General features: G+C 38.6%; 1 protein-coding gene across 13 annotated transcripts in view; it reads left to right on the top strand.

Moving 5' to 3' along the window:
* The window catches only part of GREB1L (GREB1 like retinoic acid receptor coactivator), a 144,585-nt gene that overhangs the window by 76,238 nt on the left and 47,917 nt on the right, over positions 1-20,430 (top strand). For 6 of the 13 annotated variants that reach the window (XM_055704268.1, XM_055704267.1, XM_055704266.1 and 3 more), the window contains 6 exons: positions 1,845-2,016; positions 2,227-2,424; positions 10,930-11,106; positions 13,848-14,024; positions 15,965-16,102; positions 19,528-19,662. In XM_055704268.1, the coding sequence (XP_055560243.1) occupies positions 1,848-2,016; positions 2,227-2,424; positions 10,930-11,106; positions 13,848-14,024; positions 15,965-16,102; positions 19,528-19,662 (994 nt within the window). In that variant the 5' untranslated portion in view covers positions 1,845-1,847. Of the gene's footprint in view, positions 1-1,844; positions 2,017-2,226; positions 2,425-10,929; positions 11,107-13,847; positions 14,034-15,964; positions 16,103-19,527; positions 19,663-20,430 lie in introns of all 13 variants that reach the window. The other 7 variants (XM_055704275.1, XM_055704274.1, XM_055704272.1 and 4 more) reach the window with 6 other exon arrangements.

Here is a 20,430-nt window from a genome sequence, read left to right as displayed (position 1 = left end):
ATCATCACTGATTTCGGTAAAACCAGGATTTCAGTCACTTAACTGCTTTTCATCAATTCTTTGTTCAAAGGTATCCGACAGGATTTAGTGTACTGCAACCTTAATCCTCCTTCAGCATAACTTTTTGCTGTTAGTTATTGCTTTGTAGTTGTGTGTTTGTATACACACTCCCTGCTATTTCCAAATTTAATGAAAACTTACAGAATGAAAGCCAGAATCCTCTTAAGTATTCTATTGCTGAAAAACCTGGATGCATCATGTTAAGAAACTGTGTTTATGTTGTCTCTGGTTGGGGTAGGGAAATGCTGTTACCCCAGAATTTATTAAAAGCCAGTCTAATTCAGAGATGCGGAATTGTTTTCCCAAAGTTGTATAAATTCTCTGACTGAATAGGGAACTGAGCCTCTCTCCCAGTTTGGAGGTGAGTAATTAGATAAGCTTTATACCTATGTATTCCAGTCATATAGTAGTGTTTGGCTTTTAGTTATTTGTTAATACTAAGAGATCTCAAATGCTGCTGTAAGAGGTTGTCATCATTACTGCCCTTTTACAGGTGGCCCTGAGGACCTTGAGCAACCCAGTGATAAAGCAGGAGTGGAATTGTAGGTTTTCTAAATGCCAACTTACCTTCTTGGCCAAGGTCTCTTCCTGGTCATAGGGCTAGGTGACATCCTGTGAAGGGAAGTACAAGGATAACATTATAAGGTTTTGTACTTTTCTATCTGTTGATTTAACTGGACAAAAGTTACCTTTGCTGAAATAAAATTCTCCGAAAATGCGGTCTTGTATTCGGAATATTGGAAAATGTTAGATTGCTGTTTCTTTGGAACACGTGTGATATGGTATAATGATCCAGCAAAGTGGAAAATTTCATGTTTCAGTGAGTCTTCCTTAGCTTATTGAAAAACCTTCCATGGCCATCCTGCTACTAAATGTTTACATTTGAGAGTCTGTATCCAGTGCTGGGAGCACAAATATAAAGTATATGGGCTGTGTAATATCACCCAAGGAGAAGTAATAATCTACAGGTTTGTTTCTGCTTGAATAGTTCAGGAAGTTCATAAATTCATTGCTGATATAAACGTAAATATTAATTGTCAAAGTAGATCTTTAAAAGGTTCTTTTCACTATACTAGTATAGAGCAGAATTTTAAATAAAAGCCTTTCACAGCATTTTCTGTGTATGGTTTGGATGTTACTTATTTTTCTCTTAAGGTCTTTGTTGTAAGAATATGATTAGATCATTTGAATTGTATGGATCAGAGTACATGTAAATCATAGTGTTACATTGAAGACCAGATTAGAACTCATCTTCCACATAATTTCAGTTAATACTAGCAAGAGCAAAAATTCAGGTCATTGGATGTTTCTGTGTGTTGTTTCTCTGCAAATGATGGCATACTGACAAGTCAAATCATGTAAACACAGACAACTAGTGATGAAGCCAAACGTGATGTTTTTAATTTTCTGTGTTATGCAACGTTCTGTAGCCTACTCTGAAAAACCTAAAAAAGACAATAATAATGGTTTTATCTACCCTCCATTAAATTCTACACCAGACAGATTCTTGAGGCTGTTGAGAGGCCACGTATGCAGAAGTCACAAAGCAGTGTGCTGGAAATGTGCAAAAAGCTGTTGTTGAAGCAAACAGATACAGTCTACCAGACTGAGAGAGAAATGTGAACATGTAGTACTAGTTAGAGCTGTAATTTTCATAGCATACTTTCTTACTAACCTTATATCACTGTCATGTTGGACGTTAATAAGTCCGCACTCTTCATTTTTAAACAGTCCGCATATGCACTTTCCCATCCCCTTATCAACTCTTCTATTTGTGTTTTTAGATCATGGGGAATTCATATGCAGGGCAACTAAAATCTGCCCGCTTTGAAGAAGCTCTTCATAACTCTATAGAAGCTTCTCTGAGATGTAGCAGCGTTGTCCCACGGCCAATCTTCTCACAGCTGTACCTGGATCCTGACCAGCCTCCTTTCTTGCCGGAAGGTAACCTTGAAAGTATGGCACATTTCAATTGTTGTTTTTCTGTGTGAGAAAAGGGTGGGATGTGTTTCATTAAAAACCTAAAAACTGCAGAGCAATTCATTGTGTGACAGACAATCTGAATCTTAGGCCTCGTTAAGGAGAAAGAATGGTTTGCTGGTTATTTTAAAAGGAAATAAACTTTGCAACAGTACTTGCATCTATTTTATTTTTTATTCTTCTCAGATGTGAAGCCAAAGGTAGAAGAGTTGGATAAAGAGTTAGTACATCGCTATTCACAAAACGGAAACCTGGACTTTTCTACCAACCAGACTGTTAATGACATGGAAGATGAAGAGGAGGATGAAGACATGTCAGATTCAAGTAGTCCGCCAATCCCGTATTCACAAAAACCTGCCCCGGAAGGGTCTTGCACTACTGATGGTTGGTGTCCATTTTTTTTTACTGTGTAATTTTTACAACTACTTCTTATCATAATGCACACTCTGCAGTTGGAAACTCTTGAGCTAGGAAGTCTGGAAATACAGGTTATAGTCAAAAACCTTAAATCTGAGATAATATGGATTAAGAGGCCTTTTTTCAGGACATACAATTTAATGTATTATTTGAAAATGGTGTCTAAGACTGGCCATGGCACTTGGTTAGTTTCTGAAAGCCCCTCATTTTCTGTGGTTATTATTGGTTTACTGTCCTCAAACAAGTTGCTTAAGTTGGCATCAGTATGGCTGGTTCTCAGCCTGTCCCTAAATTAATCTCAGAAACCTTGGCAAACTTGGATTTAGTTGCTTCCATGGGCAGAAGGAAGAGTTTGGAGAGAGAAAATGGAGAAGAGACTTGGTGTTGCTTCTGCTGCCGAGGGGATAAGAGGGGTGTCCGTGGAAGCTTGTCTGTTTCGTTTTCCCTACCTGCCTGCTGGCCATTGCTTGCTTACCCTGAACTGTCCTCGTTGTTCAAGATGAGCAAAATTTTTGACAGCATGGTTTTTGTTTGGTTTTAAATGTGTTAAAGAAAGGATCAGATCATTATGCATATTTGGACCAAGTAAACTTGATATAATTGGTTCATCTTATCCTATAATTGTTCTATTCTGAAGATTTAGCTTCCTTTAAAGAAGGAAGATCTATTTATATTTATTAGATATGCTTCTCTTAAAAACATCCCTCCCCGTACCCCTCAGACACTTGAAAACAAACAACTCTTCCCACCAGGTCCAAAAATTCTTCTTGACATTTTATTCAGTATCTTCCAGAATGATGGGCTTCCTTGTGCAGAGTACGTAAAAAGTTGTAATTTGTAGAATGGTTTTGTACCTTACTGTAGTGTATGGTTATATGCAGTGCTAAAGTAAGCACTAATCACTGGTAATCCTTTGACATTTTTGGGGGGTTGTTAGTGGCAAATATTGACATTTTTACCTTTATCGCTTCCAAATACAGCTTACATGAGCATGTTTACCCACCGTAACAATGTGCTGCCAGTTCCCTGTAACACAAAGAATAGAAAGGCTGGCTGCTATGGGAATCTGGGGGACATTGTTGGGAGAATTTGTTATTCACACAGATGGGTGTTTGCTATCCTTTGGAGGCTTGTAAAATGGTAGGAGGAGAGAAGGAGAAAGTAGGAAACAATGCATTCCTAGGAAGGTATTCTCAGCTGAGGACAAGTATTATTAAAGGCTGCAAAATCTCCTGTGGAGAGCAGGAGCAGTTCTGATCACTTCTGTTAAAGAAATATAAAACAAACTGGGCAGGATGCAGAGGAGAACCAACAGGATGGTAAGAGGAAGGAGTTCTATCTAACAAGGCTCTTTGCCTGTCAGATCAAAAGCTGGAATGGTGTACACTTACACCTTCTAAATATATTAAGGATAAAACACAAAGAGGGAGAAGAGCTGGCCATGCCTACAGAGCCCTTCAGAAGTGTGATGGATACATAAAACGGTTGTGAATGCATTCAGGTTAAAGGTTTAGGGTTCTTTAACTATTGGTGACACACTTCTGGACCAGCCTGTCAGGAGCAGGAGTAGAACTGAAGACCTTATCTGGCTCCAAGGCCACCATGCGTTTGATTGTGAAAGAGCTTTTTATATGACATCAAGAGATCTTTCTCAGTTTCACTCAGACTTTCTGGTGATCCCTGGTTTCACTTGCATGTCCAGACAAAAATACTAGTTGTGAGCTTCCAGGTAAATGTCTGTCTTTGAGGCACGACCTTCCATCCACGTGCAAACTGTTGCATGTTCACTAGTGCTTTTGTTGCTTCTGTTCAGGATTGCTTCGTAATGCTGCCCTTCCCAATGTGGCCCTGCATGGAGGTGCTCAGCTGCTGAGCACTCACTGCAATGCAGACCTCTATGCTGTGGCTGCATACTGTATGTCACAAGATTATGTCTAGTTATGCTATTAGCTACGTAGTATATGCAACTATATGCTTCATTTTTCTCTCTGTAATATTATGCTTTTTGTATGCCCTGGAAAAAAATGACCTTCCAGAGGCAGTTCTGTGTTTTGATTTTTATCTGTAAGTCTTTTACGAGTGAAGAATCCTAGAAGAAAGCTTTCTATGTTGTTACCTCTGCAGAATTTTAGAATTGCTCATTACTCTTGGTCAAGTTTATCATTCTGACTTTACAAAACATGTCACCCTCTTCAATCTTTTTCTCAAGGAGCTGATTTAAGAGAGAAGTGTTTTTGTATCTGGAAAAGGAAAGGAAAATACATCTGTTTAAAAAAAAAAAAAAAAAAAAAGTAGTAATCTGTTAGGAAGGTTTACCTGAGTGTTTAAAACACCCAGGTTCCCAAACATTCACACTGCAGACCATATCTCAGCAAGATATTAATCTGATTGCTCATCTTTCATCTCATGAATATGCCCTTCCAGAGATGTAAGACGGGATATCAGTGCCATTGTTTACATGCCTTATCTCAGCTATTTAATTACAAAGATAAATAAGGTTAGGAAAATGTTAGAGAATACTGATAGACTAATTGAAGTCACTATGTTTGAATGCTTTAAATTTAGATTTATTTAATTGCTTATCCAAGAGCAAAATATTGGTATTACAACCTGCAGTTCATAGCTCCGCTTGCTGTAAAACCAGTCCCCCACATTTTAGCACAGATGGGGTGAAACCTTTTTCCCTTTCGAGGTATCTGTGTGTTTGCTTTTCCTGAGTTCAGGATATATGCCATAAGTATCATATTATTTTCTGTGGTGACTTGTTCTTTTATTCAGATGGCTGAGTTGTCAGTTGCATGGGTGCAGAAAGTAGGTATTAATGCCTTTATTCATTGATTAAAAAAAAATCAGTGTGTCTCAAGTGACAGTTCCTTCTCAGCTGTCCGTAATATTAGATCCCTTAACTCTCCTGTTAGTGCATTGGAAGGAGCAACTGCGTTTGCCATTGTTCCTTACTATTGGTCATAAAAGGGATTCACTTATTTTCAGGGGCTTTTTTTTTTTTTCTGCTCAACACGAACATTTGTAACTAAGTAACTTTTGTAACAGGTTTCAAGAAAAATAATTCTTCATTTTCAGATACCTCAAATATGCAACAAGAACCACTTGTTTGCTGTAGCTTTAAAAGAGGCTATTTCTAATTTGTGGAATAGCATTTTATGCAATCTGTGGGAAACACAATAGTAGCACCTTTCTTTTGTTAGTAAATCCTCAATTTACCTGATGCTTAAAGAAAGGCCAAGGTAGTTTCAGCAGCAATTAGGTAAGCAGGTACTTAACACCTGATCAGTTACTGTGAAGTTACAATAGCAAGTGACAGTGACCAGTAATTCATATGTAATTCTTGGAAGATAATTCCTTATGCAAATACCTCATTTGTTGCATTACAACAAGAGGCTGTTACTCCACAACGAAACGACTTCTTTGTTTGCGGGTGGGGAAAGGGAAAGTATATACAAATTTCATTTTTAAGATTTCAGCATTTCTAGGTGTTGACAATTGTGGGGATACATTGTCATTTTCAGGGAGATGGGACTGGATTAATTTAAATGAAGTGCTGTTGGAGAATGCAAATATGCTTCTCAGAAATTAAAACTAATGTATTTTCTTCCAAAGAAATGCAGATAATATCTGTAAAAGCTGTTATTCTTTTTTGTGACTGGTCTTGGTATTTGCAGATCTCTAATCAGAATATAAATGCCTGCTCTTCATTTAAAACAAAGCTGAGATCCTGTGGGAAGATGATTTTTTTTTAATGGAATGACTCAGCTGTGTGCTTTTACTTTTTATTATTATATGTTGATAAAGAATTTCATAAAAAGAAATTTTTTGGTTTAGTGGGTCATGGCTTTTCTCCTCTTCATACTTAGATGTCCATAAAAGGTACACAGGTATGTGACACTGAAGTGCCATTCTTTCTTAAGTCATATGTGTTAGTGCTGCTTGACATAGAAATTTATGTGCAAGCTCAATTATAAATGAATAGCTAAGAAATGTAAATGTATTTTGCATGTTCTAAATCTTAAACACGGGCAGCGCAAGTTCTGTTTGTACGGAGACATCATGTCTTGTCTTCCCTAATGTGAAAACGGTTATTTCTAACAGATAACTAAATATCAATGCAAAATCATGCAAATCAGAAAAGAAAACAACGTTGAGGTCTCTGTGTTGCTTGCCAGCTAGAAAATGTAGCAGAGAAAGAGATTAATCCCTCCTTTCTCTCCTCCCAGTCAGTTACTTCCAAGTCAATGTTTCTTGGGTGAAATTTTCTCATTCAGTATAGGATGAAAAAGAATTTAAAGCAGCAGGAACTTAAAACTAGAAAAATTATTTGCAGCCCCAGAAACCAAGGGAAAGAAGGATGGTGAAGGGCTCTTGAGTATACCATCTCTATTTCTTTGAAGGAAAATTCAAGACTTTTACTGCATGGAAGCAGATGTGCATTCGCTTCATATCCCTCAATGGAAGGGAACCCCAGCTGTACCTGGCCAAGCTCCACAGCCATCCCAAGCTCTCTTGTTGCAGCTGTTGACTAAACCAGAGAAGAGCCTCCACAGGCTCTGAGGGTCTCTCTGTGCTGGCCCCTCTTGCTGCTTACCCATCAGGATCCCTTTCCCCTCCACAGAAGGGGAGCCAGAGGAAACCTTTTAGTATCAGCCCTGTTACTTGTCTCACTCCCTCAGAAAATGAGGATTCGGTGGGCAGTTGCCTGTGGGCTCTGTTGGCTGTCTGTAGGGAAGCTGGTAGCTGCTTTCTGCCACTTCTGGCAGAGAAGTGGAGATCCTTAAAGATACGTAATTCCAGCAAGGTTTCTGAAGTTCAGGAGCTGGTTGAATGACATCAGTGACCCTAAACTGATGTCCCCTGGGGCAGAAAAGTAATTATAGTTCTACTTGTACACAGCCCAAACACAGAGGCGTGTGCTGGCCAGCCAGTCTACACATACATACCTCTGATTCAGAGATGTTGCCAACCAAAGCAGAGAAGGGTGCTGGAGGAGATTGTGCAGGGAGGAAGAAGGCGAACATAGAAGGCATCTGAGAGCACTTTGGGTAGAGTAAGAGATGATACAGTGAGTACATCTTAGGTATTGTTTGCAGCTTAGGCAGGATGTAGAATTTCTATAGTACAGTCTTATATATCCTAAATTGTAGTCCTACATATCCTAAATGGTGGGAAATATTAAACATGTCCAGATCAACAGCCGCTCAGGTAAGAGGCTGCTGTTGCCTGTGATAGCAGACCAAGATAAATCAGTTTGTTTAACGGGAACTGATAAGATGTTACTGTGTAATGCTTATAAACTTGTTAAGATGATGTGATGTGGTGGGTTTCTTAGGATTTTCCTGCAATTTCTCCCCTGGGAACTCATGCAGAACAGTGCTGTGCAGCTGCTGAAAGTGTGCCCACAGTTTTGCTCCTAGCATGGGTAGTAGCAGAGTCTTTTCTTTAGGCTCAGATGCTGTGGAATGCTGGAGCATTGCTTCACCTCACTGGGACATTAAAACCCTCAAGCATCCAAAAAAGCTCTCAGTTTCTCATACTCATGATTATTCTCATGATATTCAGCCCTCTCAATTTGTGTGTTCTTTCTGAAAGCAAGTCTATACTGAAACATAACTGTTGATGTTGACAACCAGAATCCTACTTTCTTTGGTGTTTTAGTATTGCTGTTGCTAACACTTCATTCAAAAGCCTCTTACTGGTCACAATTTGTGCTTCTGGGTATTTGCTGAAAGTTTTTACACAGGGACAAGGCTGAAGAGTAATTGTATAAAAGCACAGGTTTAAATCTGTCTTGAAATCTTACTGTACTTGCTGTTTCGTAATCCTTATCTACAGATTTCCTGTTTGCCCACACTGTCATCAGTGGGTAATTTTTCTATTTTAACTCTAGATGTAGAGTGGTATTTTCTAAGTATGTCAGCTACTCAGATTTCATGGAATGCCTAAATATTTAAGGCCAGTTTTGAAAATTCTGTGCATAATACCCAAATGGCATTAACATTTGAATAAGGAAATTCTATTCTGAATGCAAGGGAATTTTGTTACTAGAGTTATTTGCAACTGTTTCTTTCTAAATTACATTGAAAAGTCTAGATAATAATTAACCTGGTACCTAGCATTCTATTTGGTTTGGATGAGGATGTTCTAAGGAATACACCTTAAAAAGACGTATTAACATACTAATCAGAAAAGCATAAGCGTTGCTTTAAATATGTGGGTTTGATGTTTTTGCCCTGAAACATGTGTAACTTCTTATTGGTAAGTTATTGTTATAACCCACTGATTTGTAAATTAAAACTTTAGGCACTTCATTTTGATTCATTGGCTGGAAGAAGGTGTGTGTGAGGGGTGAATCCAAGCTAGCTTTCAACTTGAATGAGCAGCTGCTGGAACTGAGCTGATTGAATAACTGAAGAAGCTATTCAGCCAAGAACTGGTTCAGCAGATTGTGGGTGTAGGCACAAGACTGAGCCTGTACCAGACCCCGTTTTCAGCAAGCTGCTGCTTGCCAGGAGGCTCATGCTAGCTGATTCTGTGCATTCCACTGCGCATGCTCGCTCCCTGGTACAGTTTTGAGGTAAAAACAAAAGCCATTAATTTTCACCATTTTTGCTGAAGTTTTAAACTAGGTTTTAGCACAGTAGGCAAGAGTGCAGAGACATGTATTAGTAATGGTTGAGGTGGCTCTTGGTTAAGTTACGATCACGTGTTTCCAGATGCTTAGTCAGTGTCTTTCTGCAGTGGATTGATTTTTTCCTTACAATTTCTGTAACAACTATGGACTACTTGAAAGATATTTTAAATTGTGTGAGTAATATACATTAATAGCTGAAGTCTTAACAGATATTACAGTAATTTCCAATGTAGTTTCTGTTTGTTGTTAACAATGATGTTGATTATTGTGATAATGATTTCCATGCATGTATTGCCTATGTTATGACACTTCTTGTTGTTAGCAGAACAGTTGTAGCAAGAGAGCTACAAAGGTCAATGGGTAAATGTGTGATGTCTTTGGGTGTCCTGAAATAGAGCGGGTCTCTGCCAGCTGCTGCTGGGAGATGCGCGAGGCCAGGCGCTAGCACTGATCTTACAGCTGAAGAAGTGGGAATTGGAGGGGAGCACAACATGAGCCTGGCTCTTCATAAAACCTGGCAGTGCTTTCACTGACTTCTGCCTAAGGGAAATCAGAAAGCCCATTGTGATCCGTATCCTTTCCTGCGGAGGAAGTCACATGGCTGTAGCTTTCTCTCACACCTGACATTTCCTTGCTTGAAAGTAGAAATTACTCAATAAAAATAATATGATGGAGCTGTACAAAAAGTGACGGGTGATGTTGATCCCTGTAAGTCTGGCGTTGAAGCTAACAGAAGAGTCTTTGAATGTTGTTAATTTACTTAGTTAAAAGAATCTAACTTTGAAGTTGGCTGGTCCAGCTGGACAACCAGAGGTCCTGTAATTGCTCCAAGCGATCCCATCCAACCTTCCGAAGATCCCTGCTATGGCTGCCATGCTCACCCCAAGCCCTGAGCTCCCAAGGGCCCTGTTGCAGTGTGCAGCCACTGCTTTGTGCTGCCCTGCCATGCTTTCTTATGTGTCCCAGCTTGCCACCTGCCCACTGTGGGAACATGGAACAGCAGAAGCTAGATCCAATCCCCGATTTTGCTTGGTTCTGCTGCTGGCTTTAGCCCTACATTGAACAGTAACACAAGAACCAATGTTATGTTCTTATTTTGTGTGTATATGTTATTTGGGTGGGAAAAAAACTTAATTGGAGACTTGAAGCAATGCAGTCCATTAAGACCTCAAGAGACTCAACTAGAGACTTACAGAAAACATGGTGTACATCTCTAAAATCGGCAAATGAATCTTTTACTTCTTGGAATTCCTAAAATGTGTAGACAAGTTAAAAATGAGATTTAAAAAAAAAAATTCTTTTGGTATTCAATACTAAACTTCCATCATCAATTTTTATCAATCCTTTCTATTAGATAGTGATGTTTATATACAAATGTCAACCTATTACAAACAACAAAGCCAAAACTGGTTCTCTGTAAAAGACTGTAAACTAATATTTGCTGAAGAAAAAATTATTCTTTGACATGTTTTAAGAGCTGTTTTCTGTTATAAAATCACAAACTTTCCTTCTTATTTTGGATGCTTTTGAAAAATTGAGTTTCTGAGTCATTTGATATCTAGTCTTCAGGGACTTACATCTCTCCTCTGCCTGAATGTGTTCAGGATCTTACTTCAAAATAATGTTTATCTATTGTCTCTGAAACTCTGAGCTAGTGGATCTGATTAAATGCTGTCTCCATTTCCTCTATTTCCCTTGAAGAGGATATATTAAAAGCCCCAGTTACAGCATCAAGTTGTGAAGCTTCATTTGCTTTTATAACCAATAAAAAGAAGAAAATTAAACAAAATCTTTTGAAGATTTATCATTTGTTTTGGTTTGTTTTGTAGGTTTTTGTCAAGCAGGCAAGGATTTACGGTTAGTATCTCTGTGCATGGAGCAAATTGATATCCCAGCAGGCTTCCTGTTAGTAGGAGCCAAATCTCCCAACCTTCCTGAGCACATTCTAGTCTGCGCTGTTGACAAGCGTTTTTTGCCAGATGATCATGGAAAAAATGCACTTTTAGGTAAGAGACTTTTCTTTTTCTTGGTGCCATTATAATTCAGTGAAAAAGGTCAGTTCAAAATTATCTAAAGTGATTTCAGCTAATGAACTTCTGTTAGAATATGTTGAGGAGAGACTTGCTTTTATTAAATTAAATTCGTAGCTGAACCTGCCTTAAAAGCCCATTTTAAAACAAGTCCCTGGTTCCACAATTAACCACAATTGAAGCTTGGTGATTTCTGTGTGGGCAGAAGTCAATTGCAGCCCTGGCGTTCTAAATGTGAACTATCCACATACTCTTTATCTCTACTAATGCTTACAGCATTTTCATTTAAGAAGAAATATGCTCATGCAACTGTTGAAGATGAGCTATCTGTTCTTCTCTGGATTAAGGGACAAATTCTGCCCTTGGCTTTACCAGGGACATTGTTCTCAATAGGAGCTCTGAGGGCAGTTTGCTTCTCAAAATCTAATACACAGGGGGAAAAAAGAAAAAAACCCTACTTACATCATAATTGGTAACATTTATGAGCTTTCAGATTTTGATACAAGAATGCTTCTTGGTGATTGAAGACAGGCGTATGTGCACCTAGATTTTCTGCCTGGCTCACAACTGGTATATATTTTAACAGGCTAGTAAAATTGATTTAATGTATTTTGGCTCCTTTAACCTGTTTTGAATTTACTCTCTTGTTTCTCCCTCCAGTCATTGTGTTGCCTAGAATATATTACGAAAGACCTTTCAACAGGGAAGAAATTACAATAAAGCATAAATACTCTGATTTAACCACAGTGCTCAAACTCTGGTCCAGACCAGCAATATTTTGCATAACTATTGAAAACACCTCGTTTTTGTACTTATGTGCTCTAACGTCATTCCTCCCTTAAACCCATTTAATATGCCACTATACGCTGTAAACCTTTGGACCTGAGGTAGAAATCCCACTGGCCTGAGTTAGATAGGAGCTGTGGGGTGATGTGCCCTTGCCGGGTACGGCTGGGGAAGTGGGATCATGGAATACTCTGGTGTATACTACCATCCTCAGAGGAGCTTCTCCCCCACTAAGCAGGGGAAGTGTCAAGAGCTGATGAATAAGAACTATCTGATAGACAGACAGATGGTGTTTAGTCTGATGAAATGTGGCACTGCTTGTCTTTGTTGGTAAGCCCTCCGCCCCTGCCCCCTCCAGGATTGCATCGATCTATCATTTCTGATATAATTTGATAATGAGCCTACTAACTCACATCTCTGCCATTGGTGATGTTACATATTTAAATGCCTTTGCACCTGTATAACTGGTACCTATGAGCAAAGAATTGATCTGGTAGCTCTGTGAGACCCTAATGACTGTTTCTGATAACTGTGGAGGTGCACCAGTAGTTCTTGTGGGTTGCAAGGGAGAAGGAAAGGACTGATTCAGTCCCAGGAGAAACAAGATGAAGAAATCTACTTCTTGGCATCCTCAGCATCTCAATGGTAAAAGATTATAATGGGGCACAGTAAGGCTAAAGACAATGGCCTAATTAATAAGAGTGTTTTGGAAAATGCATTTTTTTGAAAAGATTGAATATCTTTTTCATAAAACTGCAGATTTGGCTGACAGATGAGTGTAGGAACCAGTGTTTTCTTGGGATTGTGGAAAATAATGACAGTAGTGAGGATGAAAAATTGGTTCTATTACAGATCTTTAACTGATTAGTAATGGAAAAAAACCCTAAAAATGAAGCATTTCCACTAGGTATTAATCTGGCCAGCACTATTATAAATCATTATGGATGTTCCAGAAAGAATATAAAATATTTCTTTATTAAGAATTGAAAGCAATTCAGAGATGGGTGGCAAGTAAGCCAGTGGAATTTAATTGTTCAGCATTAGATAATAGAGGGCTTATTCAAACACAAGGATTTTAAGGCAGGCCCATTTCAGAATGTGCCCAGTGCTTTGTTCTGGGAGATGTTAGATTGGTTCCATCTATATGCAACATACCCATTAACATAGTTGAGAATGGCACTGGTAATCCAGGGTGCTTATAATCAGTCCTCAGTCTGGACCCTGCCCTCCAGACCTCAACTCAAAATTTTACCCCTGTGTGTGAAACCATGTTGGAAACATTGCAGAAAAGCAGTCTTCTGCCTTTGTTTCTAAATCTGTTACTTTTATGAGAGGTTGTAGTTTTTTTAAAAACATTCTGAAGCACTCCTAACTTTTGCCGTGAAAATCTTGACATCAAATGATTGCTTTTAAGACTTTAATAAGCTTATTTAATAAGTAAGGTCCAGCTTGGAAAGTGCTTTGTATAAGGAGTCTCAAGAGAAAAATTATTAGATATTAAGGTTAATTTTAGTCACATGAAATTGCTATTATAAATTACTCACTGTTTTTAGAGAGATGCATGCAGCTTGGAACTCAAGTTTTTTTTATTTAGAAAAAATTGCTTATTCCCCACCCCCACCCCGCCCCATATGGAAATTACCTAATTGGGCATCTAGCTCTTCCCCTGCCAAGTAGTTATTCCTCTCTGCACTGTGTAAAGTGGAAAATTAGTGGTAGGATTTTGGCATAAGTTAGTATGACCTAGAAAGATGGAAGAGTTTCAGAAAAGCGAAGACCAAAAGCTGCCTCTGTTTGGCATGAAGCTGTCTGGCTGGAGGCCTCTAGTCACTCTGAACTGGGTGCACAGGTAGGTTTAAAATGGCCTTATTCCTAGCAGATAGTACAAGTCATTTAATCTCTGTGTGTGTCGTCTTGCTTCATTCTTCCAGGATTTTCCGGGAATTGTATAGGCTGTGGAGAAAGAGGATTTCGGTACTTCACAGAATTTTCCAATCATATCAACTTGAAATTAACCACTCAGCCAAAGAAGCAGAAGCACTTAAAGTACTACCTAGTAAGAAGCTCCCAAGGTGTACTGTCAAAGGGACCCCTTATTTGTTGGAAAGGTAATAAAGGTATCCATTCACTTAGGATTTTTTTTATTGTATTACTGTGATATTGAATGAAAAATTGAAAGTTAATGTTGAAAATGTATGCTTTTAAAAGGAACTGTAGAAGATTACTTTTTTTACTGCTTGAATGAAAAATTCCCACTGATTTCACTGAAGTCTGAATTTTGGCAAAGAGGTTTGTTTAGTCTTAATAGTAACCATGCAATTGTAAATGGGTCTCCCTCCATCTCCCCATACATTCAGTGAGACCCCTAAATCTGTCTTGGGACGTGCAGCCATCTTGTTAGAAGAAATAAGGTTGTTCAGTGTGCTGATTATTTTCTGTGCCCAAAGCACAACAACTCACAGCCAGGGCTCCAGCAATGGCTTCCACTGATATTCATCTTAGCAGGTGCAATTCCATCTCTCTAATGCCTGAGGATAGCTAGCACTCCATAAGATTAAGAAAACTCAGGTCACTGATCTCAGGGAAGGAGGAGAAATCTTGCATACTCTTGCCATTTGCAGTGTGTTTTACACTTTGGCTTACCCTTGACTAGAGCAGCCTGTGCAATACTGTTACATGCTAAAGAGATCACATTTGTGACCCAAAGGCAAGGTAGCCGTGGGGTCTGGGTTTGGAAAATGCAGGTTTTTGGAGCTGGAGCCATGCAAAGACTCAAGGAGAGAGTGGTTTACCAAGCACTGTTTACTAAGCTGGTGTATATGCAGACTGCCTGTCTTCCTCAGCTGCGGTCTCACTCAGTAAAGACAGAGTTTGATCTGGTGGCTGTTGTTCCAAAGAGGAGGATGATGTGAGGAGAGGAGAAGCTCCACAGGAGGACTGACGCACATCTGAAGAGTCACATCCTCATGTGAATAACAGCATGACACCAGAAAGAGATGGTTATCACCGAGTTGTATGAGTGATTATAGTATTGTATCAGTTGGTGGTTCAAAGGGATCCTGGCTTCAGCTGCTTTTCTCAGTTACGAGCATAATTAACTACTGCTTTAGAGTGGATGTGTTTTTCAGCAGCATTTTCCACAAAAACTACAGACAGATTTAATCTGGTAGTGAAGTTTCAAATACAAAAGAGGAAACATTATTTTCTTTCGGAATCTTTTTTCTGAACCCCCTCCCTGATGCTCATGCAGTTGGGGCTGATGTGTGGTCTGGTAAATGCAGTCAGGAGTAACGCACACGTGGAAGAGGCAGGAGTGGCTTTTGGTTATATGCTGATTGCAATATGATTTCATGAGCACTCAGGAAAGTTTAGAAAATTGACAAGAATCGACCTCATGGGCACTATTTTGATAGGCTCTATCCCCATATTGCTAGCATCCATCTGGTAACCCTTCACCCTTTACTTACATTAAAGGTCTAATTAGAAGAAGAGAAATGCTTTTAAACACCCTCTTCTCTTCAAACAAAACCTAATTAAATCTTAGTTTAAAAGATTGATTAATGTGTGATTTTTAAGGTGACTTTCTCCTCCCTCAACTCGGTTTTCATCCAGACAATACACTCACAGTGCTGAGATCTTCCTGAAGGTTTTGTGGAGGCATATTAAGAATCTGGGTTTCAGCACAGTTTCTCCTTTTAAAGGGCAACATATGATGGTTTGTATAAAGGTTGTGCCACAGAAGCTGCTGAGCGTTTCCTGGTATATGTCCAGTACCTTCAGATCTCTTGGAAGCTGCAAACTGAGGGCTCTTGCCATTTTGCAGCATCTGGTCTGTATTTGCCTGGCCCTCTGAGTGGCCCCCAGGGAGGTTTTCTTAATTAGAAGACAAAGTTGACTAAACTGTGAGAGCCATATTTTCATTGAATGCTGCCATTTGCCGCTGTTTGTTGTACGTGCTGTATGTATGCTTTTAACATTTTGTCACCTTTCGCCACCGTGTTGCTGAACTTTCCTACTGGAAGGCAGGCCTTGTTAATATGTACTGTAGCTGCTTCGTTTGCAGAATGTAGAAGCAGGCAATCATCTGCTGCTAGCCTGTCTGCTAAACCAAATTCTTCGGTGTCACCGTCCACGACCCCAGAGGGTGGATCAGCTAATGGATACAAATCAGGGTTCACTCAGACAGGTAGGAGCTGAAAGTGCTATAAAGATAACCATTGGGGGTGGTAAGTTACCGCAGATATTGGTGGTTCAGAGATGCTGTAAGCAACTGGGTATTTACCTCAAGCCATGTATGGATTACAGCGGGGAGCATGCTTTTTAAAATTTGCTTTGTGAAAGATTAAGCCCTGGGTGAGGCTGAAGGTTAGCTTAGTTCTCATAAGAGCAGTCAATTAAAAGATGTTTTGATCCATTTATTTGATTCTGTGCCTCCCTGTGTGTGTTTCATTTAATTTTTTGTGGATCTCAAAAAACCTGAATTACACATTTATATGGAGGTGTTTACTTAGTATGTAGACTAGGCTATTTGTCTTGGAAAAGAAAGTAATCTCCTTTTGGGGGTAGGAGGCAGCTTTTATTTATTTGCTTCTTATTTATTCACTTATTTAAATTTTATTTCAACCAAGGGTGTACCTAGAATAGCAATTTCCCCGTTACATACAGTGCTTTTGTGTTATGTGTGCTAACATGCATCTCATAACTGTTCTAGAAAGCTATTAATGATGTACTTAAGCAAGGAGAAACTATAAAAATCAAATAGACATTGACTGCCGAAGCAGCATCTGAATTCCATTTATCTATTTATTCATTTATTGCAAATACCAAGTGCTTTTCTTTGAGCTTTTTTTTTCATTGCTTTATTACAGCTTCATCTATGCTGTTATGTTTTTGCATCTGTTTGTGCAATTTCTTGAGAAATTAAAAACAGGGGAAAACTCTTTGTTAGTTGTTGTAATTGGTTGATATGTATGTACCAGAGCATGTATTTCTTTAAAGGAGGAGTATGAAATGCTGGTATAAAACCAAGACTGTTAAAATATTTTTTCCACTTACAAAGATTGTTAAAAAGGAATAACAAACAAAAGCTGAGTATATGCATTCTTATGAAACTGATACGTTCAGACACTTTCCCCAGGTGGTCAGCCCTGTCTCTGTTTAGGAAGCTGTATGATTTAGGCTTTGGTTAAATTTAAATGAGCGTGTGGTTTAAACACGTCTACATTTCATTGCATGATCACTTGGCTTCCAAATCCTGGCATGAGAACTGTGCAGATGCATGAGAACCTACTTATTTGAAACAAGTGATCCAATATTTACACAGCTTTGTCTTCTATTGTACCTGCCAAGTTAATAGATACACCTTTTATGTACTGCTTTCTCCTTATCACTCACTGCCATTTTCAGTGTGCTTGGTGTTTCTGTGTGTCACTGTTTGTACTCAGGTCATGGTATGGTTGTCAAAACCTTTTCATCTCCTCCTGCTGTTATCTTCTGGTGAAGATAATGCCACATGCATAATATGAATCCCCTGCACCTTTTTTCAGTGGTGTAAATTCTGACGTGTCACCTATGATGGAGGTCTGACTTTTCCTCTCCTAGGCTCTGCATAGCTCTATGTACTTTGAGTTGACTTCTCAGTTGTTTTAAAACAGGACTACTTATTAGCAAGTTGCTTTCTTAAATTGTTTTCAGTTTATTGTCAACTCATACCTATTTTTTCCTTTAAAACTTGTGTAGATATTTTTGTTTTCTGCCCTCGTGAGCAGTTCAGCCTCCAAGTTCTGGAAGATACCTGTAGGTAGACAGTTATGGGCACACACAGACTACTGCGATGAAACGGTAATTTTGTGATAGAAATTACAACACAAAAGAATTTTGAAATACCACAGTTACAGTGATAGTATGGCATAGCCATGACATTGCAGCCAGGTGCCAGGTCCCCCTTTCAGAACAGTGTGGGAAAATGCAGCTCTGTTGCAAAGAAGTGACTGGTAATGAAAAATAGCTGAAACCTTGAACAGTATAAAAGGTCCAGTTTTAGGCAGACACACGAGAGGGAGAACTTCCATTCAGGTGTGAAGAGGGTATTAAGCAATGACAAACAGGGTTTTACGACGGAAAAATTAACAATTGGGTACCAGCATGATGTTTAAACATATATGAGCCACATCTGCATCCATAGATAATTTTCAAGAAAATTTATTAGAACTAGAGAGAGGAAAAAAAAACAAAACCACCAAAGCTTCTGGACAGTTTACTCTGAGGAAAGCTTTAACACTATATATTTGCTAATCGTATTTAATGAGACACCAGCATTTTCCTCCAAAACCTATTGGCGATAGACCAAAATAGATCTTCCAAAGGTCTATTTTGTTAGCCATTCAGCATGTTTTCTGTGAATGTGGACAAGATTTTCTGGTGGAGCAGCAGCAACAACAGAGGCTTCTGTGTTCAATCCCCATGTCAGTTACTCTGTCTGGTAAAGCAAACTCTCCTTCCCGCTCTCATTTGCCAGATGGTGTGTGGCCTAAGGGTGAATATATTTGGCAGATCAAGTTGGTCTTTGCCTTCTGTTTTCTTTATATGGCTGTTTGCTAGGACATCTGTAGGTGAACTTAGCCTACTTTGCCTACTTGTTGCAAACTGCTTTCTGGACAGATGCTGAGTTAATGATCTTTCACTCTGGTTATAAGAATTTGGGTTTGTCAGTGTATCAGTATCCAAATGTTGAATTTTTCATGAAGCATTTTTTTTCAGATATTAAAGTAGGGACCTACTAGCTGAGAGGTTTGAAATCAGTTCCAATTTATGGTTTTGTACCAGGCAAGTATTAGAATTTTTTTGGTTTTCAGTTTATCCATCTATAAAAGAAGGTTTATATGTTTAGCCTTGGTGAAGTGCTCTACGGAGTTGTGGTTTGTTAGTTCATACAAAGAGTTTGGGCTCTGATACCTTTCATTTCTTACCCAGACTTATAAATGGACATACACTTTTCATAGCCTTATAGAAAGTAATGCTGTAAGAAGGTTATGATACTTTTTTTTTTTCTGCCCTAAGTGAAGCTCAGCTGTGTCTGGAAGAGGTTCAATAACCTGTTCTTGAAAATCTCAGGTGATGGAGATTCCACAGCCTTTTAAGGCCACTTACTCCCATGTTTATGCCCTATGCGTTCTGGGGGCAAATCACATAAGCTCTTTGCCTTAGCTTTCTCATCTGTAACACGGGAAATTGTGTTTACTTGCCTATCCCACAGAGGTATTTTGAGGAGCAATAAGATAGCCCTTTCTACAGTTAAAATATTTTTTGACTTTATGTGAATGCAGAATACTGTATTTATGTGAATGCAAATTACTGTGGAAGAGACCAGCCATGGATTCAGTAGACTTTAAGATTCTATAGAAACACCCACTTAAGTGTTTGTTACAACTCCTAAAAGATATTGTTACATGATGGTTTCTCAGAAGTATAAAAAAAAATATTTGCATTATATGCAGACATGAGTTTAGATAAATGTGTATGACTGTTCATATGTATATAGTATAAATTATATAGGCACGTGTATATACATTTTTTTAAACCATTACTTAATTAAACAACTCCTTTTCTCAGATTCTTCAGTATTCAGTCCAGCAAAATCATCTTCTGCTGTTAACTTAAGTGGAACTCAAGACCCATCCCGGAACAAGAACATTGTGAAACCTCTGGCTCTGTCAGTACAGCTTGTAGGAAAGTCATTTGCCACAGGTACAACTTTGCTTTCCAGGATAGCTGAGAGCCAAGTGAATTATCAGCTTAACAGCCAAGAAATAAGGGAGTCGTCTTTTTGGTGGAAAAAGGACAGGAAAATATTCATTAGCATTCTCCAGAACTCTCATATTCTTGCAGTCCTCTGCACAGAAATTTTCCATAGCTATTTACTGATCCCGAACTGAGCCACACCTTGGCCTTCAGATTTGACATTCTGGTAAAAGTTCATGTCATATTCCTCTTTGCACTTCCTAAGATAGTTAGGACAGCATAAAAGTCACCTCCTGATAGCACACTGATTCTTGCCTCAGTAACTGAGAGCTGTGTGGTGTTCTGCATTTGGAACAGGTATAGTTCCTCCACATATATTTATTGGAATGTAGGTCTCATTTAAAGGAGTTTTAATACCTATGCTGTTTTAATTACTTATTTCTGTTTTGTGTGTTTAATGAGTTAGAACCTCAACTGTGACATCGAAATCCCTCACTGATAGTCTTTTGTGATATTCTAATTTTTTATTACTTCAGCTGGTTAGTACTTTAAGCATTGAAAAAAATAATCACACTTATTACAGGGAAGTATGCCTGAATAAGAAAAAATATAAATTTAATTGGTTTATTCACGAGCATTACATTTTATACATGATGTGTTATATCTGCTATTTCATACAATATATATTGTTATTGTGCATAATATTATGTTGTATCTAATGAATCATTAATAGTTCTTTGTGTAAAATACCCTTCTCCTCTCCATATTTGTGTA

This window comes from Falco cherrug, chromosome 3 (assembly GCF_023634085.1).
Source record: "Falco cherrug isolate bFalChe1 chromosome 3, bFalChe1.pri, whole genome shotgun sequence".
Lineage (NCBI taxonomy): Eukaryota > Metazoa > Chordata > Aves > Falconiformes > Falconidae > Falco > Falco cherrug.
The sequence above is the reverse complement of the archived record's forward strand: the minus strand, read 5'-3'. Positions and strand labels throughout refer to the sequence as shown.